The 18,445-nt window shown below is 44.2% G+C and overlaps 1 protein-coding gene across 1 annotated transcript; it reads right to left on the bottom strand.

The window, feature by feature from the left end:
- Positions 1-12,243: 12,243 nt before the first annotated feature.
- Positions 12,244-18,429, bottom strand: TMEM200C (transmembrane protein 200C). Its single transcript, XM_045458493.1, has 2 exons — positions 17,959-18,429; positions 12,244-15,064 (listed from the first exon to the last, which is right to left on the bottom strand). The coding sequence occupies exon 2, from the start codon at positions 14,967-14,969 to the stop codon at positions 13,065-13,067; it is 1,905 nt and encodes a 634-aa protein (XP_045314449.1). The 5' UTR covers positions 14,970-15,064; positions 17,959-18,429; the 3' UTR covers positions 12,244-13,064.
- Between the last annotated feature and the right edge of the window lie 16 nt (positions 18,430-18,445).

The raw sequence follows: 18,445 nt of genomic DNA, 5'->3' as shown, positions 1-18,445 counted from the left end.
TTTTGTTTGTGTTTTTTTAACTGTGTCAACTCAGTTAAACTGGATCCATTTTTCTCGGAATATATTGCCTTGTATGCTTCTGAGTTAGAGCTGGCCAAAAGACCAATTTGCAGAAGGGGGAAGCGAAGCAGCAGTGGGGTTACAGCAGACATAGAGGGGCCAGTGGGATCCAGCTTACCTTCTCCCTCCTCTGTTCCATGCCCAACTCTTCCTCCCAATGGATGACCATTTGGAACAATGGCAGCCCCAGTCCCACCCCCGATGCTTGGTGGTGGACCCATGGAGGGTAGTACCCGGAGACATAGCTTCCCACAGCAATCCCGGGAGTCTCCCCTTCTGGTGGTTGGACATGCTTGGCTTCCCACGCTGCTGACTCCTTCTCTGACACTCCGAATTCCTTTCTGGAACTTCATTTTCCCCACCTCCTTCTCCAAAGTCCTAGGTCCCATTCCTGTACTAAATCCCTTGCCCTAGGACTCACAATGCTCCACCTTTCTGATTGAATTCTGACTGGTTCAACATGCTGTACCAAACCTGATGAAGGCATTTCCGAGTAGTACATGATTGAGAGAAATGCCTTCTCCGGGAAACCTAGATAGCCCTTGATGCTTATAGCACTATCACTGGCCAGTAATAATAATAGCATGTGTTTACCCAACATCGACTATGTGTTAGACCCAGGGCCTTATCTACCTTACATTACTTATCCCTCACACAGACCTTCTGAGGTAGGTTACAATCGCCATCCTATTTTGCAGGTGAGAAAGTGTTTGGGGCTAGCTCAGAGCTGAGAATGCATGTTCTCAAAAACTACGTGCATAATTCGTCTCCACTTGTCACGCAGAAAAATTGTCCCTTTACATATCAGTGTCCGCCACTAGAATATGATATTTCAAGGTCAAGAAGTACATCCTTTTACTATCTTCACCGTTAAACATAAAATCTGAAAATTAGAAGGTTTCTGAAAAATGTTTGCTGAATAAATGCACACATAAAAGGAACATGAGTAGAAGATGCGGCCAGCGTAGTACTTCTGGTCAAGAAAAATTGGCTGTGCGCCTGGTGATGGATTTATTAACATTTCTAGGGTGTGAGCCCCTCTACATAAAAGAATTCAGAAAGAATACAGAGTGAGATTATGTTGTTGATGGAATAATGATGATAGAAATATTTATTATCTGGGTTACCTCACATTTTAACCAAGGGGTGAGGGCAGCCCGGGAGGACATTCATTTTATGTATAAAAGCGTATGCTTTGACCAGGGCGCTTAATTTTACTTTAAGGAGTACATGCATCTACTGAACAGTAGGGGGAGTAAGATGCAGGGAAATCTAAAATTTTAGAACACTTCCTATAAAAAGCATGAAGATATCTGAGTCATGGAGGGATAAAAGCATGAGAAAGTGATTTTACACAAAACAGTCGGAAAATGGGGTCTTGCTATATTTTATTTTATTATTTTTTTATTTTTTTATTTTTTTGGTCTTGCTATATTTTAAATACTGACGTGTTTAAAATGTTTTGAAATTGCTCACCAGAGCTTTGGCATCATAGCACACAGTTCAAGGTAGATTTGGCCATGATCAGGTGTAGGTGTTCAAATAAGGATAAAACAGAATAGATTATTTTTAACCTAAATTAACTGATTCATTCTTTAAGGGTGGTAAAAATTCCCACCATGTTTTTTGCTAATTAGGCCCAGACTTGAACTCTTTATCGTGGTCTATGGAAAACCAAAATTGGAGTGAAAAATGATACCCTTTAAATGAGCTTCCCTAGGCATAATACAGTGTAAGATAAAATTTACGTCGCTATTGCTGTGTTTTGCTTGTTTTGTGAAGAAGGATTATATTCTGCTTTGAAATGCAAGAAGAAATTCATAGACTTGTTCTATGAAGTCTAAACTAGAGAGAATCTAGTTCACTTCAAGCGTATGACATCGCTACAAGTGAATGCTTATGGCGTTACACTTCCGGAAGAGTCCTTTGAACACTCTCCACAGCAAATCTTCCCTAACAAATACCCCCAGCTGGCGTCAGAACAAGCATAAACTCTTTCAAAGTTATTTTGACCACATCTGAATTTTCTAATTAGAGTCTAGGAAAAAAAAAAATCCTGTGTATTCAAACTGAACAGAAGAGTTGCATAATGAATTATTCCTATCTTATTTTAATTTAAATATGCAAATTTAGTCTGAAATCAATTCCAGGGCTTGTACAGTTGACATTTGTTTGGTTCAATTTCACGTTCGGGTTTTGTTTTTTGTTTTTGTTTTTGTTTGTTTGTTTGTTTGTTTTTTTTTAGTCTTCTGAAGCCCACTTGGCAAGGCCCAGAGCTCTCCAGGGTCCAGGTCTTTACTTAGCTCATAATATTGACAATAGCGGGCATCAAGAGGACGTAAACGATGCCATATGACAGCCAAAACATAATCTAAAGACCATAGGATTCTTCACTGAGCTTTACGTATCTACTCTGCTAGCGTAAATATGAACAGATTCATTTCTAAACCCGATCTGTAACAGAATTCTGCGGCAAAGAAATCAACTTTGGGTGTTGGTGGATTGTGTAAGACAGTCTATGTCGGAGGCTTGAAGCAAGGGTTTTCTGACTGGGCCATACCTTCTCACCAGGCAATTTTTCCTGGACCTCAAAACAAAGTAGTGCGTCGCAAAGATGACCTTGCTCTATGTTGCCCCGGGTTTACTGATGCACACGTGCACATGTCTGAGATGTCCTCTGGTCTGTAACTTTTGCAACTCAAAATCCAAGGTATCCTTCCACTTAATGCTTCCATCATCAATCCCAGTTTTTATTTCAACAGCCTGATTCAACAGGCCTAATTCCAGGCCAAGATCTGGAAATCAATCTCAGGCATTCAGATCAGTTTCAGGACATTGTGGCAAAAATGGTCCAGATTTTAAGAGTTCCTCTGGCTCATCTTCTCAACAATCTCTCCTTCCTCTCTGTCTTTAAGATGTTTATGGAGTGCTTGTGAATCAAAATTTCCAATGGCTGGAGTTTTCATTCTGACCCCCACCAAATATCTTACTGCTGTCTTTCCATAATTCAGTGTGCGAGGCGATCCTCGGCTCGCCACTGAAGTTGTTCTTCCTAACATCCGTAAATGAAATCAAAGACGAATGAGGTGGACACTCCTAGGACCTTTTCATTTTCAGTGGCTAGAAAGGTTCTTCATTCAACCACCAGCTCCAGGGGCTACAATCCAAAACAGCCTTGTGGAACTGGAGCTTACAATTGCCTTGCTCATGACTGTGGGAGCATGGCTAAATAATTATACATCTCAACCATTGTGTAAACCAGTTTAATTAACATTTTCCAGTCATGTCACATTTATACAATCACTAAATAATTTTCAAAAATTATGCTGCGTTAGAAATTGCTACACATCAACTTGGATTGTTTTTACTCATGGCTCTAATCATGCCTGAAATACGTTTTTGTTTGTTTGTTTTCGTATCACCTTATTTATTTATTTATTTATTTAGTTAGTTAGTTAGTTATTTTACTATTACTTGGTACTTCCATTGGAGATGATTCATACTTACTGGCTGGCCAGATGCTCTATTCAATTTATTTGTAAGTGTTATGTTTAATTGCCATCAACTTCATCAAAACTGGCATTTTTTAAAAAGCAGCTATAGCATTATTAAGTTTCCTTTCCATTCATGTTGTGATAAAAGAAATCTTGGAAAGCATTCACCCCCATATCTCAACTTAGAACGCGCCGTGAAAGTAAAGTTTTCTCGAGTCCAACGTTCATGGGATTTAAGAAATGAGGAAGTTGCAGAGGCACATTTTTGTTGTGTTTTGGCTTTGGGGCAGCACATGTTTCAAGAAGATATCGTCCAATTCACTCTCTATTTGAAAAGATGTAACAAAACTGGGTGCAAGCGACTACTATAGTATTAGTAATGTACTCAGATTATTTTTGTTCTCCTGTAAGCCCGTTGTTGTTGTTATTGTTATTATTATTATTATTACTATTATTATAAATGTATTCGTTTTTTTCTAAAGTAGTAATCTCAAGCAAGCAAGACTAATAAATCAAGAAACGTTCTCAGGCATGAAACTGAAGTGAATACAGATGATTCTGAATGATTAAGAATACAAGTGGAAGAAATTGTACAATCAAGTGCACAAGCACTGAGGTTATATTTTGTGCTCCATATTTTGCGTGTGTTTGTGCTCCAAACACATCGAGATGCGTGGTTATATAAGCTGAAGGATTAGCAGTTAGATCACCAAATTAGTCTTTTGAATTTTCTTGCTCTATCAAGAATTCAATTTGCTTCCTGACATCATTTACCATGCTGTATTAACCATAGTACTTTATCTATCAGTATTTCCAAATTATAAGCCTCTTACCCATAAATATATCTTCCATGAAAGATTTATTTGGCGGCTGTGACAATAAAACCGCAATTGACAGTATCTGTTGGACTTTATGCGCAATGGAAAGTGCTTTGGCAAAATTCTCACTTTGGTGGATTAGAAAAAAGAATAAACACATTTCATACTTTTGCCTTCACTGTTTGAAGCTCTAAAAAGATCTTGGAGAAAACAAAATATGGGGAATTCAAAAAAACAGAAGAAAACTAATTTTTTTTTTTTTTTTTTTTACTTTAAGGGAATATTTGTATTGAAAAATTGATTATTCTTGGAGGGGAGGTATCTTTTAGTTAGAAGCTTTGTGAGTAAACGAAGTATTTAGGCTGCATGTATACAGTACCAAACAATTATTCTGGCTGAATCTGGTTTTGTAACTATCCCAAAATGATTGCCTGTTTAGGGGCACCTGGGTGGCCAAGTCTGTTAAGGTATGACTTTGGCTCAGGTCATGGTCTCTCAGTTCGTGAGTTCGAGCCCCACACTGGGCTTTGTGCTGACAGCTCAGAGCCTGGAGCCTGCTTGGGATTCTGTGTCTCCCTCTCTCTCTACCCCTCCCTTACTCATGCCCTGTCTCTCTCTCTCTCTCTCTCTCTCTCTCTCTCTCTTTCTCTCAAAAATAAACATTAAAAAAATTGTTTAATTAAAAATTTAGAAAATTATTGCCTATTTAGAAATTAGAAAGCAGTCTTTTGGTGCCAATTTGTAAAGAATGCTTGTACATGTCTTGTACACATTCATAAAAGGATAACTAGGCCTGAACTAATCTTCATTTTTGCTAGGAACATGAAAGTGAGGGAAAAGATCACGATGGGATTCTTTATTAACAAAGATAAATTATTTTTTATCTAATATAAGTGACGTTGCAAATTGCTGTAGAAATACATTCAATTATCAGGTCTAGATTCTGCAAAAATGCCCTGTAGCCCGCGAAAATATCCTCAAGTGTATCCAATCCTCACAGTACATGGATCAATGCAACATTACCCACCATGCCGGAAACATACAAAGCGTTCCCAAATAGCAGATTCCCCACCCAGCTTTATCCCTTTACACTACATCTCGAGAAATGGTTTCCCACACCTGAACATTTCAATTAAACTGTCATTTTAAAGCAGTATATAATTCAGCAAAAATCATTCTTGCTTATGAAGATAGTGTGGGTCCAACGAGAATATGGTTCATTCGTCCATGTACCGATACTTCTCAGTATTCAAGAATTCTTGCCAGTTGAAGTCAGTTATAAATAGGGAGCAATTAGATATCTAATGGTAAAGAGTATACATTTTGAGTCTTTTAACACCCAAATCACTTTCATCTTAATTCCAAATATGTTTCTACTACTTATAAGAGGAGATAGAGAGATGGACAGACAGATAGATAGATATGGGTTTTGTTGGTTTTTTGTTTTGTTTTTCAAAATAAGTATTTCACTCTGAGATTATGGGGGTTCAGGGGAAAAGTCAAGTGTAAGTTATCTTCTGAAAGTCTAACTTGCTGAAGTGCATTTTGCATCCACATAGTTGCTCATGCTGATTCCACTGTTCTCCACTTTTTTGCACCTCGCTGACATTTTCTTCATATCTCAAGATTCAGCTGTAGGGTCCACATCGTAACTCTCTCGTGACACTCACGTTGTATTGAAATTATTGGTTATGTGCCTGTGTCCACGAGATCTGCAAGATCCTGTGGTCTGGAATTATGTCTTATAAGGTTTAATCCTTTCCACCTAGCACAGCACCTGCCTGACTTATGATAGGCAGTTAAAATGGATCTTGAAAAAGAAAGAAAGCAATTTAACCCAAAATGAATTATGTATTTTACTGAAAGGGCAGCTGCTTCCAACAAAGCTGTTTACTCCTACAGGTGAAATTATTCTCTTGTAAGTTATGTCTGTACAAAATAGAGTGATGAGGCAATTGTAAAACAAAGCCATGGCCAAAGTCCTACACAAAGACAAAGCAGATTTTTGGCCTGCTTTGCTTCAGTTGTCCTAATACACCATTACAACTAATAACTAGCATATTTTCTTTCTTTGACAGTATAGACATAAAGATCCTCAGATTTTTCAACATAAAAGCAATTCTTTGTAAATTTGACCATAAGTTTCTTTCCTGCTATTAAACATTTTTAGATGTTCAGCAGTTCTTAGACTCGAGTGGATTTGTGTCAATAGCACAATGTTATGTTGAATTTCTTAAATACTGAAAAATACACAAATTAATGTCCAACTCTGCATTTGCTGAAAGATTTTCTAAAGAATAAAAGTTATTGTAATGTTTCAGTTAAAGACACTTGTCTACAAACAAACGATCTCCAAGCCAAATGATCACGTGCTCATTTGTGAAACAAAAAGCTTTCATAGCGACTCTAATCTGACTTCATCTTTTTCTTCTTTTCTTTCCCCAGGATTCTCTTTTTCTTCTACCTCTGGGTTTATGCCCCGTTTTCTTCCCCGTTTTCTTTCAACCTTCCTGCCCTTAGTAGGGCTGATTCACAGTGTGGTGTCCTAAGCAAAGGTAAGCCTCACACGTTATTGCAACAGACACATGTTTTGTGACATTCCAGGTGAATCTGCATAAGGTTTTTTAGTCTTTGACTGGCAACATCCTGAGCAAAAAAAAAAAAAACCTCTGTTATCTTAGCAATGAATCAGCCAAATGTCCTGTTTGTCATGCAGGGCCATATCACAGGCTAGCAATTATTGATGGGGTAAGGATTCGGGGTGAGTTTAAAATTGAATAAATGTATTTTCAGATGGTAGAAACCCTAATGTGCCCCCGGCTCAGTAGTGAAGGCAAAATTCCCAGGATGGCAGGCTTTATAACTCCTACTGTGGTTCATGACCATATTTAGACCCAACACCAGCCCAGTGCTTCTCTGACATCATAAAGGAATAGATGACACACATAATAAGGAGCTCATCCGGTTTTAGAGAGTGATAGGCAGTGTTTGACTGAAGTTGTTAATGCAAATGGATCCACCAATTTGTAGTGACTTAATATTTTAAAAAACATATAATTTGCCATCCATTTAAGGAGATTCATCCCTTTTTGAAGGAAAAAAGCTCAAAGATGATTTCCCTGGAAAGAAAAAAAAAAAGTCTCAAAATACTTTTCAGAGTGAGTCATTCAAAAACTTAGTCTAAATATTCACCCAATGATTTTTAGCCAAAAAATACAAAATAAATAGCCTGGGTCTACAGAAAACAACCTCCACAAATATCAATCCTATCCTTTATTTGACCATAAAATGTATTTTTGCATTTAGACAAAAATGCTATTCCCATCAAATACAAATTCATAGATTTAGTTTGTTCTAATCTTACGTTGTTGGAGGGCTTTAAAAAAATTTTTTTTCATCATTTATTTATTATTGAGAGGCAGAGAGAAACGAGTGTGAGCAGGGGAGAGGCAGAGAGAGGAGGAGACACAGAATCTGAAGCAGGCTTCAGGCTCTGAGCTGTTAGTACAGAGCTCGATGTGGGGCTCGAACTCACAAATGCGAGATCATGACCTGAGCCGAAGTCAGAGGCTTAACTGGCTGAGCCATCTGAAGGGCTTTTTTTTTTTTTTAAAGTTCCTTAACCCAAAAAGAGAATTTCAAAACTGCATCTTGAAGAACCCAAAATGATGAAAGAGAAAACTAGTATGGAAAAAACTTTCGTCTAGAAATGTAAATAGATGAACAGGCATCTGGCCCATGTTGGGCACTCCTTGGACAGAATGGGGCCCAGACTACATGGCTAGCCTGGCCTTTCTGATGGAACCTGCCTCAGTAGCGGAAAAGCAATACTCATGACCAAGTGCAGCCATGTAAGCAGTTTGCGCTCGCATTTGTTGTTACATATTATGATGATGGGACCCTGAGGGGCACATACCTGTCATTAGTTCTACGTTCTACTGGGGACCTTGCAGTAGCCTCGATTCTCATTTCGTAAGGTCTATTTTTTCTTTCCAATATACTTAAACTATAAAGACTTCTCAGCACAGTAAGTTTATGGCTGTCCCTAACAACTGAGTAATAAATTTAGCCTACTAATTAATTTTCTGTATGTTGCCTTAATAACAGTAATTCACAGTGACTGAAGGTTTATTTGTGCCAGGAGTGGTTCTGAGTTCTTTGAGTATATTAGTGTATCTAGCCCTCATTTAAATAATGAATGCCACGAGTCGGATGCTATTTATTATCTCCTTTAACAGATGTGGAAACCTAGGTGAAGTGTTATGTAACCCTCCGAGGCATACTTTGAGCCCCTATGCTATGTCGCCTTAAACTTTAGATTTTTAAACCTGAAATTATTCTGTGAATAAAAAGGAAAGTCATACAAAATGATTTGGTTTAACAGTTTAATTCTATTTTAAATAAAACTAAAAAAAAAAAAAAACCTTTTTATGACACTCTCCACGTGCCACGCCTGTTGCAAACGCTCTTACACAGACGGTAATTCATTGAATCTTCAGTCCGGTCCCCTAGAGGTAGGGAGCATTATTATTACCATTGTATGGAAAAGGAAATTGAGACACAGAGAGGCTAAGCAGCTTGCCCATTTCACCCAGCTGGTTCGTACAGGACAGAGTTTTGGTTGGTAGAGGAGGGGGGATGTGTATGCCCACTGTTGCAATCACAACAGTCTTAGCTTTCTAGTCCTGCCACTGCTATTTTATTTGCCTTTGAACAGATTGTCATCTTTCTAATTCTTAGCAATCTTATTTATAAATAAAGGAGGGAAGGGTTCCATGATGTCCAAGATCCCTTCAAATAGTCCTGTTGATTTTGGTACAACAAACCCTGTAAGTCGCACCGAGAAAAGCTTTGTTGATGCCAGCCTGAAGACTTAAATGCAAATTCCAGCTTTTAAACTGGCCGTGCACCCTAACACTTCTCTGCAAGTCTCTAAGAATAGTTTCTGGGAAAGGATCTAGCAGGAAGCTAAGAAGGTAGGGGATATTCTGATGGTCTCTAGAAATGCCAGTTTGGGTTCAGGTCCAGAGAATCCTCAAAACTCTGTATAAATCCTGGCTCCTCCATTTACCAGCTGTTTGAACCTGGGCAAGCGCTCCACCATCCTGACCTCAGTGTCTTTCTCAGTAAAATGGGGATAATAATGTTACTTCAACAGAGCTGCTGCGAGGAGTAATTGAGATAATATACACAAAGCATGTAGAACAGAACATGGCCCACAGGAAGTAGTGAGCAAAAATCTAGCATTATTATCGCAGATCTCCACTCCTGCAAAAGGGAGGATTGTAAATTACCATTGGCATAATTGCAGAGGACTCCTTCTGAGGGCCGATGAAAGCCTGGACTCCTCCCAAGACTTGAAAAACTGAGCTTAGGGGCGCCTGGGTGGCGCAGTCGGTTGAGCGTCCGACTTCAGCCAGGTCGCGATCTCGCGGTCCGTGAGTTCGAGCCCCGCGTCGGGCTCTGGGCTGATGGCTCAGAGCCTGGAGCCTGTTTCCGATTCTGTGTCTCCCTCTCTCTCTGCCCCTCCCCCGTTCATGCTCTGTCTCTCTCTGTCCCAAAAATAAATAAACGTTGAAAAAAAAAATTAAAAAAAAAAAAAAAAAAAAAGAAAAACTGAGCTTAGCCTTTTTTATCTTCAGGGGGAGAAAAAAGATCCAGTAAAATTGCTGAATGGTTAAGATAGATACGATTTAATACTAAGATAAATTGTTTGTTGAAGTTATTTAATTTATTTTTTAATGTTTATTTTTGAGAGAGAGAGAGAGAGAGAGAGAGAGAGACAGAGTGCAAGCGGGGGGAGGGCTAGAGAGAAAGGGAGACAGAGAATCCGAAGCAGGCTCCAGGCTCTGAGCTGTCAGCACAGAGCCAGATGCGGGGCTTGAACCCACACACCGTGAGATCATGCCCCGAGCTTAAGTTGGACGCTCAACCGACTTAGCTACCCAGGCTCCCCTGAAGTTATTTAATTTCTGAGCTACAAGTGTCTGTTTAATCTGTTTCATATAACCAGGCACTTGGCATTGTTGAGTCTAGTCAATTGGTTGGATTGAACTTTCTAAAGGTTGTAAAGGATAAATGTTATTATGCCCACCTCTGTTTAAACTAAGAGGTAGGGCTTTATTATTTGCTAAATGTCTTACAGTACATTTTTCTGAGGACTAGAAACAGTATTTCAGAGCACTGGAGCCTATTTTCCTTTTTTTTTTTTTTTTTTTTTTAATGTTTATTTATTTTGAGAGAGACACCAGGAGTAGGGAAGGGGCAGAGAGAGAGGGGGAGACAGAACCCCAAGTAGGTTCCATGCTTAGTGCAGAGCTGGACTCGGGGCTTGATCTCAAACTTGGATCATGACCTGGGCCAAAATCAAGAGTCAGAGGCTCAACAGACTTAGCCACTCAGGTGCCCCTGTTTTCCCTTTAAAACAGCCCATCAAACTCAGTGTATTACACAATATGCAAGATGATGGAGAAAAGAAACTAAGGAAATTAGAAATTTGGGGGGAGTGTGATAAAACAATAGAGACGCTTGAAATTTAACACTGCCTGGAGGTATCATTACACTTGCTTGTCACTCTTACCAGTGGAAGCTCATGTATGCTATATAGAAGAACCAAATATATTAGTCCAGAGCTTTAAAGTGAGTTAATAGCTTAATGCAGATCCAATCTGGAAATAAATTAGGTCCTTTCAAAGTTACACTAAATGGTAGTTTATGAAGTACATTCACTTTGCAAAGTTGTATGTACAAATATGATTATATCTAGGACAAAACAAATACCCTGAATTGAAGTAAAGCTTCTAGAGCTGAAGGCAATCAGAGAGATTCTATCATCCACCTGAAGCCCAGAGGGATTAGTGATTTGCCTAAGGTTATGCAGATAATAAGTGGATATTCCAGATTTTAGCCAGGCTTTCTTGAGCTCAAGTTGAAGGAATAGTTACTCTTCTACAGTGCATGCAGACGACTTATTATAATGATAATAGTAATTACAGGAACAATTTACTGAGTATACACTCTGAGCCAGGTACTCTGCTCTGTACATATAACCCCTTGTCCAACACTCTCATACCTTTATGAGGAATGTCTCATTATCCCCATTTCATAGATCGGATGACTGAGACTCAGCATTTGTTTCTGTTCAAAGTTACACAGCTAGCAAATGCTGAGAGCTGGGGTCTAGTCTCACTCCTGAATCTGCACTCTTTCCACTGGACCCACTCACTGCTTCACCCAGGGAGATCAAACATGACATCTTTGGCTGTTTTTCCCTTTAAAATCTGTATTTTAGCCTCCTACAATGAGGCCTCATTTCCAAATGGCCCAAAGCAAGTAATACCATTCTGGAGATTCTCGGCTCTCACATTCAAAGGAAGAGGCATCAAAATGGTACCTCGTCTACTATTCTTACAGAGTAAGTAGCTGACTTTTAATAAAATCAACTGTAAACAATCTCCCAAATTATTAAAACATTATCTTTTTAGCCTATGTAGGCCATGGATTTGAGATCATGAACTTAAAATCAAAACCAAATAAGTCAAATCCAAGAGGATGAAAAGGGGCCATTAAGCCTGGTGCTCCATAAATTAATACTTTGAGGTAAACTAGAAGTATTATAGAAAATTACTATTTATTTAATGTCTCATTCTATTTGAAAGAGAAACTCCCAAATGTTCAATACTAACTACCCTGTATTTAAAAGTTAAAAATATACTGGAAATGGATGGAGTCATGATAGCACAGAGCACTTTGGGGGCGGATACCTACTATCATATTACAGTGTCATAGCAAAATATTTTAGATTTTACCAGCTGAACTGTTAAATGTTTAATGTGTTAGAAGCATTAGTTCCAAGGCAAAAGGAGGCAATATTATGGTTAACTGTTTGTTTGGAAACTTCTTTTATTAAAAAAAGATTTTTAATAACGCTATTTGCAATACACGTGTGATAATACTCAAGAAAGTATCGTGTACTTGGTAGAGTGAATTTAGGAATGTAACAGTCCATCTAGATGCTGCCCCTCCCCTTCTCCATCAGATACCCTAGTAGCAAAATGTAAATACCCTTTTAAAAAATAAAGAGGCCTTTGGGCTATTGGAGCAGTGTGGGGTAGGGCAAGGAAAGTGCTCTTTCCTGACATACTCCTGCTTCTGGCTTTGACTTCCTCTAGTAAGGCCAGTTCTAAAAGAACTGCAGACAACCCCTTCCATGCTCCACAAAAGCATAAGAGAAAGAAAGCTTGTCATTCACAAGCAGCTATGGACAAAACCAGCAGCAGAGTACAGGGTTAGGGAAATGAAGGGGGAGGGGGGGGGGTGGGAAGTTGGAGTAAAGTGCACAGTTACTGTCAAAAATATATTATTTTGATCCTAAGAAAATTAAGAGAATTTTATCTAATGAACTAGATTGCTGACTTTTTAATACATTTGGTTTTCATGGAACGTACAATCACCATCGGACATAAAAGACTAGCTGGCTTTAAAAAAAAATTTTGCTTGGAGTTATCTACAGGAATCTTGTGAACGCAATTCAAGGATAACATTCTGCAGCTCTTTGGGTATTGGACGATTTCCTCGGATGAGTCCACAGGGAAAGAGGGAAATGTTAAATTCGCCGATTGAAGTGGGCATTTCCCCAGTTTTCTCACTCCTTCCCCCCCCCCCCCCCCCCGCCCCCTTGCTCCCTCTTGCCCTAAATGCCAGTACTTTCCAGCTCTCCATCCTCTACCCCTATGGCACGAGACCGGGAAATCATAAAGAGTTTCTCCTTGTTTGTAAACTGCCTCTGCACCGGCTGAGGTGGCTGGGCCTTAGGTGGCCCTTGGCTGGGATCCTCCGGGGGGCTCGGCTCCGCACCCGGGGCCGTGGCGGCCTCGCAGTCTGGACTTTTACTGGCTACTGCTTGCACAACTGACTCCAAAGAGGTGCCAGCCTCCCGCAGGGGGCTGTAGCCCTTATTGCAGCAGGAAGGGTCGTCCGACTGGGAGCTCGGCGAGTCCGGCCTGGCGGGGGGCGAGTCCTCCAGCCGCAGGGGCGGGGAGGAGGAGGCAGCTTGGGCCAGAAGGCTCGAGTCCAGCTCCGCGCTGCGCGGGGAGGGTGGGGGCTCGGGGGACGGCGGCGCCCGGTAGTCCGGGAGCCCGCTAGTGCTGCGGCGCCGCAGGGCGGCGTACCTGCCGGTCCTGGGCAGGCGGCCACCCTGCCCCCTGGCGGTGCGCGCCGCCGCCGCCGCCGCGCCCTCGGGCTCCTCCAGCTCGCTGGGCGCCCAACGCGAGCAGCCCGGGGCGCCGCGGAGGTCGGTCAAGCTCAGGTCGAGCTCGCCCCTTGGGATCTCCCGGGAGCCGCGTTCCCCAGGCGGCCTCTGCCAGCTGCAGCTCAAGCCCTCCGCGTCCCCGTCCCCATCCCCGTCGCGGTCCCCTTGCAAGGGTAGTAACGCGAAGGCGCTCAGCGAAGAGCCCACGAGGGAGCTGGCGGTGCTCTGGCGCCCCCAGCTCTCGGGTGGGCTGCAGGGCGCCGGGCTGCCGCCGCTGCTGGCGGCCGCGGTGGCGGCGGCGGCAGCGGCCACAGCGGCGGCGGCAGCGGCGGCGGCCCGGCGACGGCCAGCCACGCCCGAGCGCTCGCGGTAGATGCTGTACACGGCCTCCGTCAGGCTCGGGGTCTCCCGCGGGCAGCGCGGAGACGAGGCCAGGTCCGGCGGGGACGCGGCTTCCTTGGCCCCGCCACCGCCCCCGCCTAGCGCCGCGGGGTGAGGCCACGAGCCCCTGGCCAGCAACGCCGCCGCCCCGAAGGCGTCCCCTGAGCCGCCGCCGCAGCTCCCGGGCTTCAGCTCCAGGCCCCGCGACTGCACGTAGCTGAGGAAGCCATTGAGCGGCGCGGTTCCGGGGGTCGCCGAGGTGGGGGCGGAGGACGAGGAGGCGGCGGCGGCGGCCGCAGCCGCGGCGGCCGCTAGGTCTTTAGCGCGGAGGCTGTGCACGTCGATGACGGTGGAGTAGAGGTCCCGCAGGTTGATGATCTTGGTCTTCTTGTCTCGGTTCTCGTGGAGCACGGCGTTGGCGCAGATGAAGAGGAAGATACCTATGCCCATGATGAGGGGCCCGAAGACCTTGAGCTTGTCGGAGTGCAGGTATCCGGAGAAGATGCGGAAGAAGAAACCCACGGACGTGGAGGAGGACGAAGGGGAGCCTGACCGCGCTGGAGGGGTGCTTCGGGGCGCACCCACCGAACTGGAGTTGACACCCCCTGGAGTCCCCAGGTGGCTCCTGGACCGGTTTTTGCTCCCACTGCTGCTGCTACTGGCCGTGGTCGGGACGCGGTGGCCGCTGCCTGCGGGCGGCAGCTGCTTACCCCCTTCCCTATTGGCCCCGTTGGCCTTGGGCCAGTAGCCCACCACCGCCATGGCTATGCCCACCAGCAGCACCAGGATCCCGCAGAGGGCAATGAGCCCCGAGATGGAGCACAGCTTTAGCTTGCCTTTCACCACCACCACGTCGTTCTTGCGCCTTTTCTTGGCTTTCCGCTTGCGTTTGGGGACCTGGCTTGGGGGCCGGAGGGGATCCTGCTTTCTGGCGGAAATCCTCAGTAGGCCACCGGTGGCAATCATGGTGAGCCGGTGCGGTGCGCGGCTAGTTTCTGGGGCGGAGGCTTGAGTAGTGGGGGGCGCCAACTGCCCACTAGCTGCTCGGCCACCTCCTCCTGCTGCAAAGCAGAGGAAGACAGTCAGAGGGTATAGGCTTGGCTGCAGCAACATCCCACGCGCTGCGACTGTCCCGCTCCCAGGTCTCGCCACATGTGTACCCCCCCCCCCCCCAGCCCAGGGCTACCCACTAACTGGAGTGCCGAATGTAGAGGCCAGGGGGTGGGGTAGATGGATTAGGGCCGAGAAACGCTGTTGCAATCACTGATAGGAGGTGATAAAACAATTTGAGAGAACGCCTTCTTTCTTCCCCCTCCCTCATCCCACACACTCTGTAGGTGATATTCCAGCAAGGCTCATTTCAAACCCTCCCAGCTGGCAGCTGAAGGGAGGGCTGACCATTAGTAGAAACTAAATGTGGGGGCTCAAAGAGGTGGTTGAGGACTTTCGTGGCAAAAGCCTTTCCCTTTGTCCTGTGGGAATAGAAGATTGCCCAAGGGAGCAGTTCAGGAGGTTCAAGTCTCTAAGCAGAGGAATTTGTCAATGTTTAGCTCAAAGTCACTAAAACAGTCACAAAAGTTACTGTTTTATAATGACAAAAGCAATTTTCATCACTGGATGAAAACGAAAGGTCACATACTGGCAGGCAGACGGCTTATATACTGCAGATAATTAATGGAGAGTTCATTTCGGGGAGAACACCAGAACTACGTCAATCCTCTGATAATAAATCCCTTTCCAAAGTTGTCTCCCACCTCTTGATGTTCCTACAGCTAAAGACAAGCAGCCTTTTCCTCATCACTTTTTTTGCAACATCTGGACAGCTTCTTGGGGTGGAATATTTAGTTTTAGGTAACTGGTTATGTAACTGAGCTCTTCCTTCTGGCCTCCTCTCCTCCCTCAGAGGAACTCCCTTAAAGGTATCATGTGCTAAACCTCATCAGGGAATTTAAGAAGTCCCCTAGAATCTCTAAGAGAAAGACCTTTTTTTTTTTCCTCCTGTGGGAAAATTACAATCTTAAAAAGAAAAAAAAAAAAAATAGCCACGCTGCCATAATAGCTTTCTGACCCCTTATTAATGTGCCAACAGCACTCTTCAGATTCCCAATATTCAAATGAATAGGCAATTAATTAGGTGCAGCAGTCTACATAATAATGATGATTTGTAGAATGACCTCTCCCCAAGTGAGAGCTGTTGTCTTCATCTTTCTCTCATGAGGTCGTGTTTAGGAAGGGAGGGCGGCAAGGATCCATGGACTATCCTATAGAAAGGTTGGTTGTTTAATATAATAAAGCCCAGGTAGGTAAATGCACAGATGTGTCTTTGCAGATATCTGTGAGCTTCTAAAAATTTCAATCCTGCTGGATCCCCAGAGTAAAACATTTTCTGTTCCATTGGTTGTGTTCTCTCCTATAATAGAGATGCTAAAATTAAGGGCATTGTATGAATTTGAAAGGCTCAGATACCACTCACAAGCCTTTTGGTATTTTGCCCTTTATGAAATAATTCATGTTTTCGAATAAATTACCCTTTGAATATGTGGGATTACTTAGGAAGAATTTTGCTTTTAATTGGTGCCTGGGTAAAGAGCTTTGGCCCTTGATCCCCTCCATTACATCAACATAGGCAGAATCTTTTCTCCACTGGTGGAAAAGCAAATGGTAATCAGCTCTTTGCAATGTTTGCAAATCAATGTCTCCTTGGAACTTAGTTGGTTTTCACTAAAGAGAAATACTAGGTAGGTTAGAGGGGTTCTTAGAGAATACATCTATAAGCCTTTACAATTTTGTTTTAAAAAGAGGCTGCACCAGTAAGTACAAACAGATTGTAAAAAAAAAAAAAAAAGAGTAGCTACTGTTCATCTGTCATCCCCCAAAATAAGCACATTTATTGTGTAGTTGTAACATAGAGACTGCTGTTTTAAGTGATCCCTAGACTACAGCATCTTTAATGCAATAATCTGGAGATCTGCAGTTATTTTAAGGTTTTAGCAGCCAGACATTTTAGAAACAAACCTAGACTCAGTTGGCACAGTGGCTCTCCAAGAGGAGAGAAGGGCTAACGTTTTGTTGGGCATTGCTAAGGTGCACCAGAATGCTGAGCATCTTTGGGAAAGAAGGTATCCACATGTTTTTCTCCCCAATAAGGCGGCTTTGGCTTTGGGTAGACAGAATGTAAGGAAAATTGGAATGGATTTCAACAATCGTTTACAGATCTTTAAAATTAGTTTAATAGCTAGTAATTAACTCCCTAGTTTCTTATTCCTTCAGCTCTGATGAAAGCTGAACTCCATTGTAATGTATTGCCATCTGACGTGAAATACTGACAAAAGTCAGATGGCAAGGAAGACCCACCTTTGAGGCTTTTCTTCATACATAATGAAGGGAAACAAACTTGGCAGTCGAGGTTGGCTGCCCTCGCAATTTACTGCCTGGTGCTGGTCTTTCCGTGGTTAAGGAATGGAGCATGGGGGAAAGCAAAGGAGGGATGTCTAAAAATACAACTGCTTCCAAGAGAGACATTCAAGTTTCTCTGCTCATGATGGATTAAGCTCCACTCGGCGTCTGAGACTCCCAGCCCACAGGCTGGGAGCGCCCTGCCCTGCCCGGGACTCAATCCAGGTCCTCGACCCCCACTCCCTAATTGGCTGGACAGCGAACCCCTTGCCCTGCTTTTGGGTCTGCTTATTTCTGTTGGAGTCACATGAGTGCAGCAGCTGGGAGTCCGCCTCTGGAAAGAACAGAGGCAGGAGCGAAGTGAGGGCAATCCCGAGCTCGCTTTTTCTGGGCAGCGCATCCCGTGCAGCCCGCCTAGGAAAACGACTCTCCCCGAACAGCAGCAGCCCGGGGACCGGGGCTTGGGGCCGCAGGGGAGGGGAGGGGCGGCTCGGGGGCTGAGGACTCACGGAATTGCTCAAAATGGCAGCACTAAAAGCAAACAATATCGCTCACTTACCCGGGAAGGCTGGGGCAGCTCAGGGCCGGCGAACGGGCGCTCGGGCGACACAAAGGAACCATGGAGAAACTTTTTCAGCCCGAGCCGACGGCGGGGCGCAGGCACAGCGCCTCGGGGCCCTCCAGCCGAGCGCGGCTCAGCAGCCCAGCGGGGGCGAGCGTCCGCCCCAGGTTCGCAGCTCCCCCCGCTGCCGTGGCGGGAGCCATTTCCAAGAGTTTCCAAGAAGTGTCAGGTCCTCCGCAGCCCGCATCCTGCCTCGGAGCCGTGCTCCCCGCCGCCGCTCCTCCTGCGCCTCTCGGCGAGCCCCGCCGCGGCGCTCCGGGGCCGGCCCCAGCGCCTCTTTTGTGTGGCTGCGGCGCGCCGGGCTCCTCCGGGTGGAGTTGAGCCCGCGGCGGCGGCGGCGGCGGCGGCTGGCGCTGCTCGGGGCGGCCGGACTGGTGGCTGTTGCTAAGAGACCGGAGCCATGACACAGGGAAATTGCGGCAGG

Source organism: Leopardus geoffroyi, chromosome D3 (assembly GCF_018350155.1).
Source record: "Leopardus geoffroyi isolate Oge1 chromosome D3, O.geoffroyi_Oge1_pat1.0, whole genome shotgun sequence".
Lineage (NCBI taxonomy): Eukaryota > Metazoa > Chordata > Mammalia > Carnivora > Felidae > Leopardus > Leopardus geoffroyi.
This window is presented reverse-complemented; position numbering and strand designations above follow the sequence as displayed.